This window comes from Nyctibius grandis, chromosome 31 (assembly GCF_013368605.1).
Source record: "Nyctibius grandis isolate bNycGra1 chromosome 31, bNycGra1.pri, whole genome shotgun sequence".
Lineage (NCBI taxonomy): Eukaryota > Metazoa > Chordata > Aves > Nyctibiiformes > Nyctibiidae > Nyctibius > Nyctibius grandis.
This window is the reverse complement of record NC_090688.1, coordinates 1,372,673-1,389,209: the sequence shown is the minus strand read 5'-3', so window position 1 is coordinate 1,389,209 and position 16,537 is coordinate 1,372,673. Positions and strand designations below refer to the sequence as shown.

Here is a 16,537-nt window from a genome sequence, read left to right as displayed (position 1 = left end):
ACCTTCCACCAGACCAGGTTGCTCCAAGCCCCATCCAACCTGGCCTTGAACACTGCCAGGGAGGGGGCAGCCACAGCTTCTCTGGGCAACCTGGGCCAGGGTCTCACCACCCTCACAGCAAAGAATTTCTTCCTAATATCTCATCTCAGTCTCACCTCTTTCAGTTTAAAACCATTCCCCCTCGTCCCATCACTCCATGCCCTTGTCAAAAGTCCCTCTCTTGCTTTTCTGTAGCCCCTTCAGGTGCTGGAAGGTGCTAGAAGGTCTCCCCGGAGCCTTCTCTTCTCCAGGCTGAACAGCCCCAACTCTCCCAGCCTGTCTCCAGAGCAGAGGGGCTCCAGCCCTCTGAGCATCTTCGTGGCCTCCTCTGGACTCACTCCAACAGCTCCGTGTCCTTCTTGCGTTGGGGGCCCCAGAGCTGGACGCAGCACTGCAGGGGGGGTCTCAGGAGAGCGGAGCAGAGGGGCAGAATCCCCTCCCTCGCCCTGCTGGCCACGCTGCTGGGGTTGCAGCCCAGGACACGGTTGGCCTTTTGGGCTGCAAGCAGATGCTGCTCTCAAGCTGCACTGCCAGACAGCGGGTAGCACAGCTCATGGGGACAAGGCTGGGATGGGGGTGATTTGGGGTCTGCTCGACCAGGGATTGATCCTGACTTTGGGTTTACTTCTGAGGGTGGAGGCGTTTGAGCTTCCTGATGATGGAAACCACGTGCAAAGCTCCTGCCATGTCTCAAGGCCCACCGTGCGGGTATTGCCCGTGCATAACGGGAAGTTCCATCCCAATATGAGGAAAAACTTCTTTCCTGTGAGGGTGCCAGAGCCCTGGGACAGGCTGCCCAGGGAGGGTGGGGAGTCTCCTTCTCTGGAGATATTCAAACCCGCCTGGACACAACTCTGTGCAACATGCTCTGGGTGACCCTGCTTTGGCAGGGGTTGGACTGCGTGATCTCCAGAGGCCCCTTCCAACCCCAACCAGGCTGGAATTCTGTGATTCTCTAATCCACGTTACCACACTGGGCCACAACGCACGTTCTGAGCGGGGGGTCTGATCCCTGCTGGCATCTTTGGTGCTCCCAAACACTGCCCGCCAGCGATGGGATGTAAACAGTGTAATTCAGAGCTGTGTGACCCTGATGCTCCTCCTGCAAGAGCATCAGAAACCAAATGCCCGTAGGGCAAGCGTCCAACTGGCAGCTTGGGAGAGCCCTGGGGTGCAGCAGGGTTGGACCCAGCCCCTGCGTGCTGGGGTAGCAGGGAGGAGGAGGGAGAAGGAGGGATGGGCATGTGGGGAGAAAATATTTTATGGAGGACCCTGAGGATGAGAAATGGGCCAAGTTCCCATGGCTCCAGCTCGTCTTTGGGCGAGAGCCCCCGGCAGTGTTTTGCCAGCCATCCCCAGAGCCCTCCACCCTCCCCGGGCTCAGCCAGAGCCAGATGGAGGCACATCTTGGCTGCAGAGAAAAACGAGGCAGCAAAGCGGGCTGGGGAGATTAACTCCGCAGGGAAAACAAGCTCAGCAGACGCTGGCGAGCCGAGGACGCCTGCGCGGCTGCGCCTGTGCGTCTGCATGCACACGCATGTGCTGCGAGCGTCCGCGGGCACGCGTGTGCAGACGTGCAGTCCTTGCGTGTGTGCAGACGCGTGCATGCGGCTGAGCCGATGAGCTGGTGCCTGGTCTCGCAGGGGCAGGCAGGGTATGGGCGATGCGTCCTCATCCTTTAATTACGCTGCGCTGATAACAGTGAGAATTGGCCGGCAATCGATACTGGTTTGCTCCTGGCTCCCCCAGCCCTCCCCTCCTCGGACACCTCGCTCCCTTCAGCGGAGTGATGTTTAAGGGCTCTGCCATGGTCGTTAGATAACCCAGGCAGAGAAGATGCTTAGGAGAGGGCCGCTGCAGCCAGGCAGAGATGGAGGCAGCTCCCCTCTCCACTGCCACAGCTCGAGGGTGGATGGAGATGATGCTCCAGCAGCGCGTCCCGGTGCTGTGGGAGTGACAGTGGTGGGTGACCGCGGCGGTCCTGGGGACAAGGGGAGAGCAGAGCAGGGAAGGGACAAACCCAGGCTGCATGGGCCGGGAGCTGCCTCCGGCTTTGGCTCTGAAAATTGTGCCAGAGCATCACGGGATAATGTGTATTAATAACCCCGCAGCTCGGCCTGCCCTGCTCTCCCCACCACCGCCCTCGCCCCATAGCCTTGTCCCCCCCCAGCAAGGTGCCCCCCGCTCTGCCCCAGCCGTCCAGGAGCTCCCAGTCTCCTCGCAGCCGCCCTCGCAGAGCAGCCCTTGTGCTTCACTCGCCCAGCCGGGGCTGCTGGAGCTTCTGCCCCCCAAAAAGCTGCCCTGACCCCTCTCCCATCCCGGCGCAAAGCCAAAGGGCCTGGGGAGCAGGATGGCAGCACTGGAGGGTGGAGCAGCACTGAGAGCTCCTGGGGGCCACGGACACCCTGGGCTGGTGCTGGTGGCCTCAGGGCCCCTGGTCTCTATTAGCCAAGGGATCCTCGTTAGCCAAGGGATCCTCGTTAGCCAAGTGACCCTCATTAGCCAAGGGACCCTCATTAGCGAAGCTGGGCCCCAGTGCTAGAGAGGGACCCACTCCGCTCTGCAGGGCTGGTAGCGAGCAAGGGGTGCCCGGGAGGGTGAAGGGCACATGGCAGGGAGGGTACAGGGGTGGGGGGCTGGATGAGTGCGTGGAGGCCCGTGTGCCCGCCTTGCCGTGGGGGCCTGGTGCCATCTGGTGGCCACGCGGCCGTGGCCACTGGTTGTCGCCGGTGCTGGCCCCGGGGAACTATGTGATGGGGATGTTCGGGGAGGTGGGGATGCTCGGGGAGCCGGGGGTGCTTGGGGAGCCGGGGGTGCTCAGGCAGTGGCCTGCCCAGCCCCTCAGCTGAGTGCATGTCCCACGCCAGCTGGCACAAACAAATCAAACTGCCCCAAAAGGTGCCTTTGCACGGCCAGAGCTGGCCCCGAAAGGCGCCCTGAGAGCAAAGCCCCGTCTGCACCTCGGCCCCAAACCAAAGACAAGCAGAAACCCCTCTCCAACAGCCTGCCAAGGCTTAGGGCTAACGCACAAAGTTTTACATAGCCCCTCTGGGCCAGGGAGACGGTGGGGAGTCACTGGAGCAGAGCTTTGTGGTGGCTTCTCAAGGGTTTTGCTCCTGGGTGTTCCCTGAGCCCCAGCACGGCTGAGCAACGGGCACTTTCTCCTGGGGTGATCTGCCCCAGGCACCCTATGATCACTGATTCACAAGAGCAGGGAGGAGGCCTGGACGCTGGGCATGGGCCAGTGGGCTTGGAGATGAATCAGCCCCGTGACAAGCTGTGTCATGACAACACCTGAGCAAAACTTTGATTAAAAACAACAAAAAAAAATCATCCAGGGCTCGGAGAAGAGCAGCAGGAAAGGTTTGCAGCCAGGGGGCCCTTCCAGCCAGAGAATCGCCCGGAGCATCCCACCCTCCATTTCTGTTTGGGATGGTGGGGTTGACCCTCAGGTCAGCAGTGATGCCCTGTGGGCCTTGGGGCTGCGGGGAACCCGTCTGGGGGGAGGCTGAGAACGAGCATGCGCTTGGGTCGATTAATTCGAGGGGCACCACGACCTGCCGGCTCAGCCCCTATAGATGGGGTATGGCCCCAAGGGCTGGGGGTTGGTGTTCCCAGCCCCGCTCCTATAGCTGTGGTAGAGTCAGCTGTGTCCTGGTCACTATAGCTGGGGGGGGAAGAGCATTGCCCACCCTCTCCTCCAGCGGCTAGAGAAGGGGGTGTCCCCAGTCCTCTCCCATGTCTCAGCCCCTATAGCTGGGGAGGAAGGTCCCAGCTCCCTTCCCTACAGTCAAGGAATATCTATGTCCCAGCCCCTATAGCCTGGGGGGACACGGGTCTCACCCCCTCTCCTATAGCCTGGGTCCAACTGTGTCCCAGCTCCTATAGCAGGGGCTCCCAGATCCCCTCTCTATAGTGGGGTCTGGCTGTATCCCACCCCTTATACCCACAGGGGGGTCTCAGCCCCCCAGCTATAGGTGGGGGGGGTCCCATATAGCTAAGGGGATCACAAATCCCTCCCCTATAGCACAGGCACACCTATACTCTAGCCCCTATAGCCAGGGGAGGTCTCTGACCCCTGCTCTATAGCCAGAGCACACCCGTACCCCAGCTATAGGCCAGGCCTGTCCGGCCCCGGCTGCAGGCGGCGGCACCGTCCCGTCCCGCCCGGGCCGGGCCCTCCCCGGGGGAGGGCGCTCGGGGGCCGCGGTCCCGCCGGCAGCGCCCGCCATGTTTCCCGGCAGCCCGCCCTGTCCGCCGCCCGTCTGAGCCTGCCGGCGGCCGGCCCGGCCCGGCCCGGCTTAGCCCGGCCCGGCGGCCGCCCGCCTCCGCCGCCGGTGAGTGGGGCCCGGCGCGGCCCAGCGCCCCGGCCCGGCCCGGCCCTGCCCGCCGCCGAGCAGGCCGCAAAGCCTCGGCCTCGATTTCCACCGCGGGCGGGGAGAGGGGCGCGGGGCCCGGCCGCGGCGGGGTGGGGTGGGGGGTGCACGGGGAGAGATCCCCCTCCGGGGCAACGCCGGCCTTTGAGCTGGGGCAGCTCGGCCGGAGGGTGCCGGGGTGGGCGGGTGGCCTGTGGCTTTCCCTGGCCAGGCGGTGGGTTGCCCGGCTCGCCCTGGCCTGCCCGCGCTCGGGGTGCAGGGGCAGAGCAGCCCGAAAGGGAGAGGGAGCGGTTCGGTTTTCCCCAGGGTTCTTCATTTCAGCTGGGTTTGCATAAAGCCTTGTGCTGCTTGGCTCCCGCTGCACGTCACTGCTGGCTGAGGCTGTTTCCTAAGGGAGAGCTGAACTCGTCCAAAGTCACAGCGGTCATCGCCTTCTCTCTCCAGGGACGCTCAAAATCAGAAGCAACTCCTGAATATTTGCCTGTGCGTGGCCGTGGTTACCACCCGGTTACCATCCACGGGGATTCAGCCTGCCAGGTCCACTCTGCGTTAGCCACAGCCGCTCCCCAGAGGGTCCGGTGCGAAGGAGGCTCCGTTGGCTACTGGTGCCGAAGGAGAGGTTGGTTTGGGCCAGCGAGGACTCGTGGTCTGGTAACAGGAATAACGGTCTAAGCTCTGCAAGGGGAGCCCCGAGCGCAGAGCAGAGATTCACATCACCCAGCTGAGGACAAGGAGGAACAAACCAGAGCTGATCCACGTCCATCCCACAGGAGCGCTCCTGGGAGGGTAATTATTTCACGTTCCTGTTGTTTTATTCCCTCGGTGGAGCAGGTTTTGTAAGAGCGTGAAAGAAAGCGGCGAAGTTAGTTGTGAAGTGGTGGATACTTTGTGCGTCCCACAAAGGGAATCGCGGCTGGGGACTCCCGGTAGCAACGTTGTGTCGTTGCGCCTGAGATGGACCCACCTGTGCCGCCACGGTCCCGCAAACGTCCTCTCCCCTTGTCCTCTGTCAAAGCTGGAGTCGCCACAGCCACGGTGCTCGCACACATCTGAACTGGTGTTTGTTGTTGCCGGGAGTTACTGCTTATGGTTCTGGTTTAAAGGGGTGCAGTGCGGTTTGGCTGTGTAAATGCTACACCATGTGTGGCTGGAAGGGGCCAGTTCCCAGGTCTGGAGGCAACTGTGTGTGATCCAGAGAGGAATTATTAAGATTCATTTTAAAAGTAGATTTCACCGTGTCTGCGATTTCCCTCAGGAAGGTGTTCCAGAATCGCATCTTACTGCTGGAAAGAAACTTTATTCTTATTTCCAGCCTAACTGTGCTAACGGTCCCCATATCAGCCAGCGTATGTCAGAAAATACATGAATATGTCAAAACTGAGAGTCAGTGGGTTCTTTTTGCATCACTTACGTCATCTTCCTGAGAACTAAAAAAGTGAAACAGGCTGGAAACGAAAACAAAAGCCACTAAGCGCAAAATGTAACTGATTAGGCTGGACTCTGGCCGTTGGAGTGGCATTCTTTGTTTCAGTGTTTGCAGGAGTAATTTGTCACACTGCAGTGGCACTTCTTGTTACCGTTGGAGAGTGGCTCCTGCAGATCTTTACGTGCGCGTCTTTCACCGGGAGTTTAGGGCCCTCACGGCGCGAGGAGGGGGTACGGGGAGCCGGTTCCTGTCGGCGTTTCAGTCTGACCCTGGGCAGCCTCCGGGCAGCTGAGCTCTGGATGGCTCAAGGCCCCAGGACCCCAATCCTGTGGCTGGTTACGAGCCCCGGGTACCCCTTGCTCAAGCGACTTGAATCGTGTTGTTGTGCACGTGCAGGAACCGGGCTCTCTCGGGATCCTTTGTGCTCCTTCCTGATCAGCTGCAGCGTACAATGAATGAGCGCTCTGGCCCTAACGGCTCCCTTGTTTTTATTCCTGTTTGTAGCTTGAGGCCTTGGAGGAGAGAGGATGGCTCAGGAGACAAACCAGACGCAGGTGCCTCTGTTGTGTACCACAGGCTGTGGATTTTATGGCAGCCCCCGCACCAACGGGATGTGCTCCGTTTGCTATAAGGAGTTTCTACAGAGACAGCAGAGCAGTGACCGGATCAGCCCCTCAGGTAGAGGATTTTTCTATCTTAATCTGGCTTCAGTCTATCTTAAATGGGTGCCTGGATACAAACTGTGTTAAGCAACTGGGACAGAGCATGGTACTGGGCACCAGCAGATTTATTCCCTCCTGGAAAACTCATGTCTTTCCCTTTCTGTGTAGACCCAAACCTCTAAATCAAAGACCTGAACCTTTGAGTGCTTCTGTTCCCTGTAGGGGGGTCAGTTGTTTTCTTTCCAGTCCCAGCTGTTTGTGAAGCCCTGGCCCAGTCAGCACGTTCCAGTAAACTGTAAAACTTCACTTGCACTAACAGTGGCCTGAATTTTTAGCTATTACCTGCTCCCCTGAGTTACGTGCTGACTGCTGGGAACCGTGACAGATCCCTGAAATGAAATTTTACTTGGGAAGAATTTGGCCTTTTGGGTTTGCGTAATTTTCTCATCTTAACAGCGTTGACCATCAGAAACAATGAAATAAAAGGTTTGGCTCTTGCAGCTAAACAGAGGTGACACCACCGAGCTGGGAGGCAGCGGGTGCACAGAGAGGATGCTCTTTCCATCGTTAGCAGGATTTTCATTTGCTGTCAGGTTGTGCAAACGCCCCACATGCAGGCTGTGCAATAGTAGTGAGAAACGCCTTATAGAATCGTAGAAACTTTTAGGTTGGGAAGGACCTTTAAGGTCATCGAGTCCAACCGTTAACCCAGCACTGCCAAGGCCACCACTAACCCATGGCCCTCAGCACCACATCTACACGGCTTTTGAATCCCTCCAGGGATGGGGACTCCACCACTGCCCTGGGCAGCCTGTGCCAGTGCTTGACAACCCTTTTGGGGATGAAATTGTTCCTGATCTCCAATCTAAACCTCCCCTGGCACAACTTGAGTCCATTTCCTCTTGTCCCATCACTTGTTACCTGGGAGAAGGGACCAACCCCCACCCCGCTACACCCTCCTTTCAGGCAGTTGTAGAGAGCCAGAAGGTCTCCCCTCAGCCTCCTTCTCTCCAGGCTAAACACCCCCAGGTCCCTCAGCCGCTCCTCATCACACTTGTGCTCCAGACCCTTCACCAGCCCCGTTGCCCTTCTCTGGACTCGCTCCAGCACCTCAAGGTCTTTTAGTCAGGGGCCCAAGACTGAGCACAGTGTTCAAGGTGCAGCCTCACTAGTGCCAAGTACAGGGGGAGAGGTCTTCTAGAGGCCGCCTGCAGTTCCGTTCCTGAGTGTAATAACGGCTTTCCTTGAATTCCCAAAATACACGTTGGGAGCACAGCTCTTCCTGACCAAGGGTTTTTCTAAAGACCCTGACTTAGCTCCTCGGCTGACATAAACCAACATGTTTCTATCGAAACCAGTTGCTTTCAGCAGATGAGGAACTGGTTCTTACACCTTGGAGGAGTTGCAAAGTAACGTTGGATTCAAGGTGTGTTGGTAACTGACAGGAGAATATTGATGCTGATGTGGAGTTTGCTTTGCAACGCTGAGGAAAAGAAGGGAAATCAAAGAATGACAGAGGTGTCATGAGTGACTGAAGTCAGATTTTACCAGATATTAAAAAAACACACAGTAATGACAGGCATTCAGCACGTAACTCCTGCAAATAAACTCTCATCCCTCAAACGGGAACTCGCAGATCCTGGGGAGCTGAGCAGATCTCCCTAAACGAGGCCTGCAGTCCTCAGGAAGACGAGCAGCTCATCTCAGAGGGATGTTATGATCCTGGTACAAGGACTCATTCCTGATCTAATCTAAGAATAGCTGCCCCGGGTCACAGGGAGGTCCGGCCAGCCTGGAGGTGTCATCCCCACAGAGACCTATGCACAAATTTGGAGGGGAGAGTATAAGAATAGGGGATCCAGGAGTGATCCCAACCAGGGTGTGCCCTCCCAGCTCCTGGTAGGGAGCAGGAGGTTAAAGCCAGCTGAAAGCACTCAACCTGCTTTCTCCTTGGCTGTCAAGCACACGAGGAACTTGCTGATTTAAGAGTTTACCAAGACTGTGATCTTGTCTCGTAGCACCCAGTGGTCCCAACAGCAGCCCCATGGCTTCAGATTCAATTGCGGGGCAGCGTGCAGAGGGAGACTCCACACCTGAGGATGCGAAAGCCAGGTAGGGGGATAGTCTACGGGGTCGGGGGGGATCTACAGCCCTGGGACACAAGGGGTAGGCTCTCATCCTTCATATGGCCAAGGGGATCTGTAACGCAGGCTGGATCAAACACTGTTCATCGTGACCCTGGTTTATCTTGATTGAGATTGTCCCTGATGATGATGACTGATGCGTAGAGTCAGGTACCAGAAGGTCAGTAGTAAATTAAAACCTGTAGCATCCTGGTTCTCTTAGAGCCAGTGCACCTTGTCTGTCACTAGCTGTGTTAAATTGTTGGGTTTCAACTCAGTCTGAAGTGAAGGCACCTGGTGATGATCCAGTGTGGAAGCTGCGACAGCAGGGTTAGGGACCTTGGTCATGTTTGACAGGAAGGAAGATATTACTGCATTGAGCTGTACCACTGCATTACAGTCCTGACTCATAACTGTTTCCCTGTCCCTGGACTTGTTTGGATGGGCTGTTGCCTTGGCTTTGAGATATCATTGGGTGGAAAAAGAAACTGAGGTCATCACAGATTCATTCCATTTGTGTCTATAAAGAACTTTGATCCCAAATTTCAAGGGGAATTGGCCTGCTGTACTGCTGAGCTACCTCTGAGTATAATGAAATTAACTTTATGGGCTGAAGATCTCTCCCACGCAACTGTTCATCAAAAGAAAATACTTGTGTTTGCTCTCTGCTTTGTTTGTTTGTTTGTTTGTTGCAAATGCTCCCAGTGCTCAGACTCCTGTGACGCATCAGATGACGGCCATGAGCATATCCAGAGAAGAGAACAACAGTGAGACAGAAGAATTCATTAAGACAGAAGAAGCCTCGTCGGCGTCTTCCTCATCAGGTAGACCGATTGGTTTGGCCTTTGCATGAGTCTGAACAACACCAATCTTGCAAGTTGGTTTGAGCAACAAGTACAATAGTGGTCAGTAACTCCAGGGGGTAGTTGTTACCTCCTGGCAGGGAAGGTACACCGAGCGAGAGAGCTAAGGAGCAAACGGTTTGTTTCTGAAACAGTGAGGAGAGAGAACGCTGTGCCTGAGGGCAGGCCGATAGAGATTGCTTTGTGGGCTGAGGGCTGAGTAGCTGCCAGCCCTCGACTGGCTGGCAGGAGGATAATCTTCCATGACGCCTTTCCTAGTGAATGGCAGCAAGCCCGAAGCGTCCCACGGCCTGCTGCATGGCTGTTGTTGGCTGCAGTTCCCTGCCATCTCTTGAGGGAGGAAAGGAGACGGATCCAGTGTGGTCTTGGGAGAGAGGAGACGTGTTTGTGACGGTGCCCAGGGGCAGGTGGTTGCCATCGTGGGTGATGGGATACCTGCCCCTCCGAGGGGAGTGTGAACGCTCTCGCTTTGTTTGCAAAGTGGGTACCTTGGAGCAACAGAGGAGCACGGGTGTCATTGCCCAGCAGGGTACATCCTCCAGTTGATGAGTTCAGGGTGAGCTGTTGTGTTGCAGCGGAGCTGTAACCAAGTGACACTGCGTTGGAGACACCCTCCTTTAGTTCAGCTGACAGTTTGCTTGCATTCAAAGCTAAAAACCCCCCAAGATCTGTTGGTTGCTAAAAAAAAAACCAGGCTCTAGTCACCACACATGACTGTGCATTTTGGATTTGGTAATCCGTGGCCTGCAAGCCCAGGAGACAATTTACAACAGGCAGGTGAGAGACTATTTGGTGAAAGAGGGGCTTGGAAGAGCCTGCCCCTTTCTTCTGATCGTGGGGTTTTTAGAAAGTTGTTCAGGGTCAGATCCACAAAGGTAGCTCTGCCTCGGACTGTTTGTCTCTTTAGCCTGATTTTCAGAGCAGTGTGCGCTGCAGGTGTGTATCTGCGAGCAGTTGGAGCTCTTCCCTCCTGTTGACTTCTCTAACCTGCTTAGGTACTGTAGGAAATCCTGCTGAGCGTCAGTGACCTTTAACAATCTGGCTTTCAGGGCTCAGTTTTCCTTTTGGTAGATTAGAGACAGCGATGAGTATCTGTGTAAAGCATTCTGAGACCTACATACGAGGAACACTTACATAAGAGTCAGCAAAAATAATTAGTAGGACTTACAAGGGGTTAACTTTTTTTTTTTCATGCAAAGATTAACTCTGGGCTCGGCTGTGCAGTTGAGTTACTGTAATTCAGCTAAGCTGTAGTGACTGTCCAGACACATGCTTAACCTACGGCAAGCACCAGGCAGTTCTACTCAGTATTACCTTGTCTCAGCAGGAGCTAAACGGCGTCACGTTACCTCACGTCTGCCTTAGCTAAACTAATATCTCCTTGGTGTTTTTGAGCCTTGAACTTGAGGAATTTGAAACAGAGAGAAAACAGGCGGCTGTGTGAGGTGTAGATCTCTGTGGAAGAAGGCAAATCTCGCAGGCTGGGCTATGTCAGCCAGGGCAATGTGCACACAGAGGTGTATGGCACAAACCCAGAATCAGCAGGGCCTCAAGCAGCTCCTGTAATAAAACAGATGTGTTGCTTGGTTTATCAAGAAGGGGAGCAAAACTCTTGCCTCTGTTTCAGGTACCCTGCTTGAAATATCCCAGAACACAACTGAGGGCAAGACAGCTTCAGAGAAACCGAAACAGAAGAAGAATCGCTGCTTCACTTGCAGGAAGAAGATAGGGCTAACTGGTAAGAGCCTGGCTGGGGGGTAAACCTGCCTGGGGCCTCAGTAGCCCTGAGTTTTGTAGCGCTGCAAACAGATCTTGCTCTGTGATTGCCTGGGTTCAGAGGGTCGGCGTGGGCCAGTGGTTGGAGGTACCCCTCCAAAAAGTACTTTACACCCGCAAGACGTGGTGCTGCAGGGGAGGTGGGAGGGGAGCTCCGACCTGCGCCTGGGGAGTCTGCCGCTTGCTGTCAGGGTCCCTGCCAGCCCTTGGATGCAGAACTGGATGGAGCTGTGCCTTGGGTTATTTCTTGTTGCTCGGCAAAAGCTGCTTGTAGAAGCAAAGGCAGCGCTCACTGTGGATCTAATTCTCCTATTTAAGCTGGCGATAAAGCTTTCTCAATAGTGACAGGAACTGAGTTAGACCCAAACTGAAAATCCCACTCCAAGACTCATCCCATTTGTTAATGCTAACTTGTCCTTGGTGCTGTCTCTAGGCACATCAAGGATAGGGGGATCATTAGGGGCACTCAGCATGGCTTCACCAAGGGGAAGTCTTGCTCAACCAACTTGATAGCCTTTTATGAGGATGTTACCCGGTGGATAGATGATGGTAAAGCTGTGGATGTGGTCTATCTCGATTTCAGTAAAGCGTTTGACACGGTCTCCCACAGCATCCTCGCAGCTAAACTGGGGAAGTGTGGTCTGGATGATCGGGTAGTGAGGTGGATTGTAAACTGGCTGAAGGAAAGAAGCCAGAGAGTAGTGGTCAGCGGGACAGAGTCCAGTTGGAGGTCTGTGTCTAGCGGAGTTCCGCAAGGGTCGGTTCTGGGACCAGTTCTATTCAATATATTCATTAATGACTTGGATGAGGGATTAGAGTGTGCTGTCAGCAAGTTCGCTGATGACACAAAACTGGGAGGAGTGGCTGAGATCCCGGAAGGCTGCGCAGCCATTCAGAGAGACCTGGACAGGCTGGAGAGTTGGGCGGGGAGAAATTTAATGAAATATAACAAGGGCAAGTGTAGAGTCCTGCATCTGGGCAAGAACAACCCCATGTACCAGTACAAGTTGGGGACAGAGCTGTTGGAGACCAGCGTAGGAGAAAGGGACCTGGGGGTCCTAGTGGACAACAGGATGACCATGAGCCAGCAGTGTGCCCTTGTGGCCAAGAAGGCCAATGGCATCCTGGGGTGTATTAGAAGGGGTGTGGTCAGCAGGTCGAGAGAGGTTCTCCTCCCCCTCTACTCTGCCCTGGTGAGGCCGCATCTGGAGTATTGTGTCCAGTTCTGGGCCCCTCAGTTCAAGAAGGACAGGGAACTGCTAGAGAGAGTCCAGCGCAGAGCCACGAAGATGATTAAGGGAGTGGAACATCTCCCTTATGAGGAGAGGCTGAGGGAGTTGGGTCTCTTTAGCTTAGAGAAGAGGAGACTGAGGGGTGACCTCATTAATGTTTATAAATATGTAAAGGGCAAGTGTCAAGAGGATGGAGCCAGGCTCTTCTCAGTGACATCCCTCGACAGGACAAGGGGCAATGGGTGCAAGCTGGAGCACAGGAGGTTCCACTTAAATTTGAGGAAAAACTTCTTTACGGTGAGGGTGACTGAACACTGGAACAGGCTGCCCAGAGAGGTTGTGGAGTCTCCTTCTCTAGAGACATTCAAAACCCGCCTGGACGCGTTCCTGTGTGATATGGTCTAGGCAATCCTGCCCCGGCAGGGGGATTGGACTAGATGATCTTTCGAGGTCCCTTCCAATCCCTAACATTCTGTGATTCTGTGATTCTGTGACTTCTGCCGTCAGCTTCCTGAGAGCAGGATGGCTCTCGGTGTTCAGGCTGTAAAGCTGAGGAGAGAGAGGTGCTGAGATGCTGTCAGGTGGCTGGTATCCATGGGAAAACTGGCCCTGGAAAGGCAGTTCATGAAGCAATCAACTTGGCTGTGGGTTGTTAATAAAAACATCATTCCTCTAAATTGACTCTAGCATTTAGTTCTTTCCCTGGAAAAAGTTAACCCCCGAGCCGTGCAGGTCTCGCTGGTTTAGCGGAGCCTCCTTGGTGCGTTCACCAGCCCAGGACTGCACACACACTTCTTTTTTCATCGGTGTACGCTGCTTTGGCAGAGTCTGGCCCGGGAGGTCTGCCCAGCACCTGGCACTGTGGAGCTCAAGCTTGCCTGGGTATTTGAGGGCGCCGTCATAGAACAAATGTGGGTTTCTAAGCCTGGGACTGGCAGGGTACTCAGTGCCCAGCCTTCAGGTCTGCAGGGAGGATTGTTTGCCTGGATGAGTGTTTCCTTAAGAGCTTCAAACTGAGAGAAGTTTCCTCTCCTTTAGGAATGAACTTACAGAGAACACCCGTGAATTCAGGGCATTTAGGATAAAATGGGTTTTCTCCAATAGGAGTAAACTGGCACCTTGTAGCAAGGTGTTTGTGGTCTTTACAACCTGTAGCTGGAAAGACGTGAGAAGGAAAGAGCGTGATTCACCTCCAGCGCGACGGGGAGCTGATCTGCTGTCCTGCAGCAAACTCCCTGCTCCCTGCCTCAGTTTCCCAGTGTGCTGTGATAGTGGTAGCGCTTCTGAACAGCTTTGTCTCCAAGTGAAGTGACTAAATTATTAATTTTGAAGCCTAAATAGCTTGAAAGTGATTCTAATGAGGTGAAGGTTTTGCTGCTTGCTGGCTTACTGCTGGTCAGTCCAGATGCTGCTGCGTGATGCCTGGGGAGCCAGGCTGGCTCGGAGGACTCGACTCCAGCTCAGGCTGCCTGGGGAGCCTGGTCTGGATTAGCAATCTGGCACTCTGCAGTTCCCAGTATGTCCCTTGTCCCTGAGGAACGCGGAGAGCAGCTGCTCTGGGAGCGTTTCCCACTGCCGTGACAGCTGGGGCTGCCCAGAGCACGTGTGTGCTCATGGGAGCAGCTAAGCCAGAGGAAACTGAAGAGCCACCGGTGGTCTTCCCCCGCGCTGAGACTCCCTTTCGCCTCTCAGGGACAGCGGCCCCCTCCCTTGTCTCTTTCTGCCTTAGTGGTGCTTCCTGGCCTGGCAGGAAAGAGCAGGGGGGGCCCTGCCGCCTTCCTGTCAGGCTGGATGGGGACTAACACGGTTTTGTCTCTGCTTTTCTTCCCTTCAGGCTTCGACTGCCGCTGCGGGAACCTGTTCTGTGCCATCCACCGGTACTCCGACATGCACGCCTGCCCCTACGACTACAAGGCGGAAGCTGCCGAGAAGATCCGTAAGGAGAACCCCGTCGTCATCGCTGAGAAAATCCAGAAGTTGTGAAGGGGGCTGAGCAGCTCGAACTGCAGCCAGGTGGCCTGGTGCTCCTCCCCTTCCTCCCAGCCTTCCTCCTCTTCCTCCCAGCCCCATCAGTGGTGCGATGGGGACTCCAGCAGCACACACGAACCAGCACCTGGCCATGGGAACTCCTCGCACCCCTTTGGCAGACAGTTGCTGTTCCTTCTCTCCCTTCCTGCCCGTCCAACCCCCACAGCTCAGCCGATCTGTTCTCAACCAGCTTCCCAAAGGAGAAGGGACCGTCCTGCCCCACCGCTGCAGTGCTGAGACCTCCGGACTTGTCTTCTGCCAGGGCGGTTTGCCAGCAGCTCCGAGTCCTGCGAACCACCCAGGACTCGCAGCTGGAGCCCGCGAGCTGCCGCTGGACTTGGTTCCCTCTTTCCATCTGTCTCTTTGTGGCGGATGTCAAACTGGGAGCTGGGGAATCCCAGCAGCATGGCTGCCTCCTGCTCCCTGAGAGGTGTTTGGTCTCAGATGCAGAAGAGATGATTCTGTAGTTTTAACACCCCAAATAAGCCCTCCCATCCCTTCGAGACACTGTTGTTGAAGCACCGAGGTGGTTAAGCAGCAAGAGTTACAGTAAAGTTAATTTTGTGGCTTGAAGCGACATAGATACACTCCAGCCGCAGGTCAGGACCTTTAGGAGAGTACCGCTCGCTGCCTCGTGCCTCTCGCCGCAGGGAGGGAGCGATCCTGCCGGCCTTGCTGCATCCAGGGCCGTGCCTGGGCTGAGGGACACCCTTGCACCAGCCTCCCGTGCTTCACCACCCCCTGAGTAACCGCTGGCCGCTTCCCGGGCGAGGTTTGATGTAACACAGCGGCGCCTGCACCTCTCCCCTCCGCTCCCCGCCTTCTGCCTTACGCGATTCTTTCTCGTCAGGGTTGTGCACAAAGCTCTGATTGCCAAACCTCCGCTTCCTTTCCTGTCCCTGCGCGCGGGCGGGTGATGGGGACCCTTCCTCCCGCCGTGGGCCTCGCTGATACTCGGTGAGAGCCTTCCTCCCCTCTGAGCACATCTTGGGAAGCCCACCAACCACCGCGCTCTCCTGCCTCGCTGCTTGTCCCCATGGGGTTAGAGGCAGGGCCAGGTCCCCAGGAGACACTCTGAAAGCTGGACAGAGGGATCTGGGGCACGGGGAAAGGTATGTGGAGGGCTGCAGGGTGCGTGGAAGGTCACAGGGAGGGTCCTGGGGTGCCCAGAAATGCATGTAGGGGCTTTCAGAAAAGCCCACAGGGAGCCCTGGGCCCACTAAAAGACTTGTAGAAGTCTTGGGGGTGCTGGAATACTCAGGGGGGGGCTCCAGGGTGCAAGGCAAGGCAAGAGGAGAGCTTTGGGGTACACTGAAAGCACTCAGAGGACTCGAGCACCCTAAAAGGCACTTGGAGGGCTCTGGGAGACACACACACACACGTGGAGGGCTCTGGGGTGCAGGGAAAGCCCAATGCCGGGCTCGGTAGCACTCCAGAAAAAAACCTGTGGAGGGCTCTGGGGCTGTTAGAGAGGAAAACATGGGGCTGGGTTATGCAGCAAAAGGCAGGCGGAGGCTCCTGAGGTGCACCGAAAGCCACCTCTGCACCACGCAGGGGCTGCGCCCGTGCCGGAGCACCCCGGGAGGGGCTCTCGGCCCTGGGAGCGCCGGGAGCAGGGCTGCTGCTGCCATGGGGCTCCCGGCAGCCTCACAAGCAGAGGAACCCGGATGAGTCCTGGTGGAAAAGCAGCAGCTTCTGCCCCACTTCTGGCCATCCCACGCTTTGGAAGCGTTTCCCTCAGCATCGGCTTGTAGAAGGGTGTCGGAGAGCGGAGCTGCAGAGGCTGAACCGGCAATCGGGGAAAGATCACAGCAGCTTCTTTCAAGTGCTGGTTTCCTCCCCATTTATGGCAGTTCTGCCCCGGTGATTGCGGGGGGATCATTCGTTTTTCCTATCCGATTTCAGCCAAAGCGGCCTGCGCCCTGCGGCAGCGACCGCCATACGGTGTTGCTGAGAGGGTTCGGGCCTCCAAAAACGATGCAAATCCCCTGCCAGCGCGGAGCGGAAACGAG

The 16,537-nt window shown here is 56.2% G+C and overlaps 1 protein-coding gene across 1 annotated transcript; it reads left to right on the top strand.

The window, feature by feature from the left end:
- The first annotated feature begins 4,274 nt into the window (after positions 1 to 4,274).
- Positions 4,275 to 15,098, top strand: LOC137674914 (AN1-type zinc finger protein 5-like). The gene is made up of 7 exons (XM_068420727.1): positions 4,275 to 4,376; positions 4,860 to 5,201; positions 6,346 to 6,519; positions 8,522 to 8,615; positions 9,332 to 9,450; positions 11,117 to 11,227; positions 14,332 to 15,098. The coding sequence occupies exons 3-7, from the start codon at positions 6,369 to 6,371 to the stop codon at positions 14,478 to 14,480; spliced, it is 624 nt and encodes a 207-aa protein (XP_068276828.1). The 5' UTR covers positions 4,275 to 4,376; positions 4,860 to 5,201; positions 6,346 to 6,368; the 3' UTR covers positions 14,481 to 15,098.
- Positions 15,099 to 16,537: the final 1,439 nt, after the last annotated feature.

Excerpts from the sequence above, each read along its gene's own strand:
- LOC137674914 (XM_068420727.1), top strand. The coding sequence starts at position 6,369 with ATGGCTCAGGAGACAAACCAGACGCAGGTGCCTCTGTTGTGTACCACA. Across the intron at positions 9,451-11,116 it reads GTCGGCGTCTTCCTCATCAG|GTACCCTGCTTGAAATATCC; the intron begins GTAGACCGATTG and ends CCTCTGTTTCAG. Across the intron at positions 11,228-14,331 it reads GAAGAAGATAGGGCTAACTG|GCTTCGACTGCCGCTGCGGG; the intron begins GTAAGAGCCTGG and ends TCTTCCCTTCAG.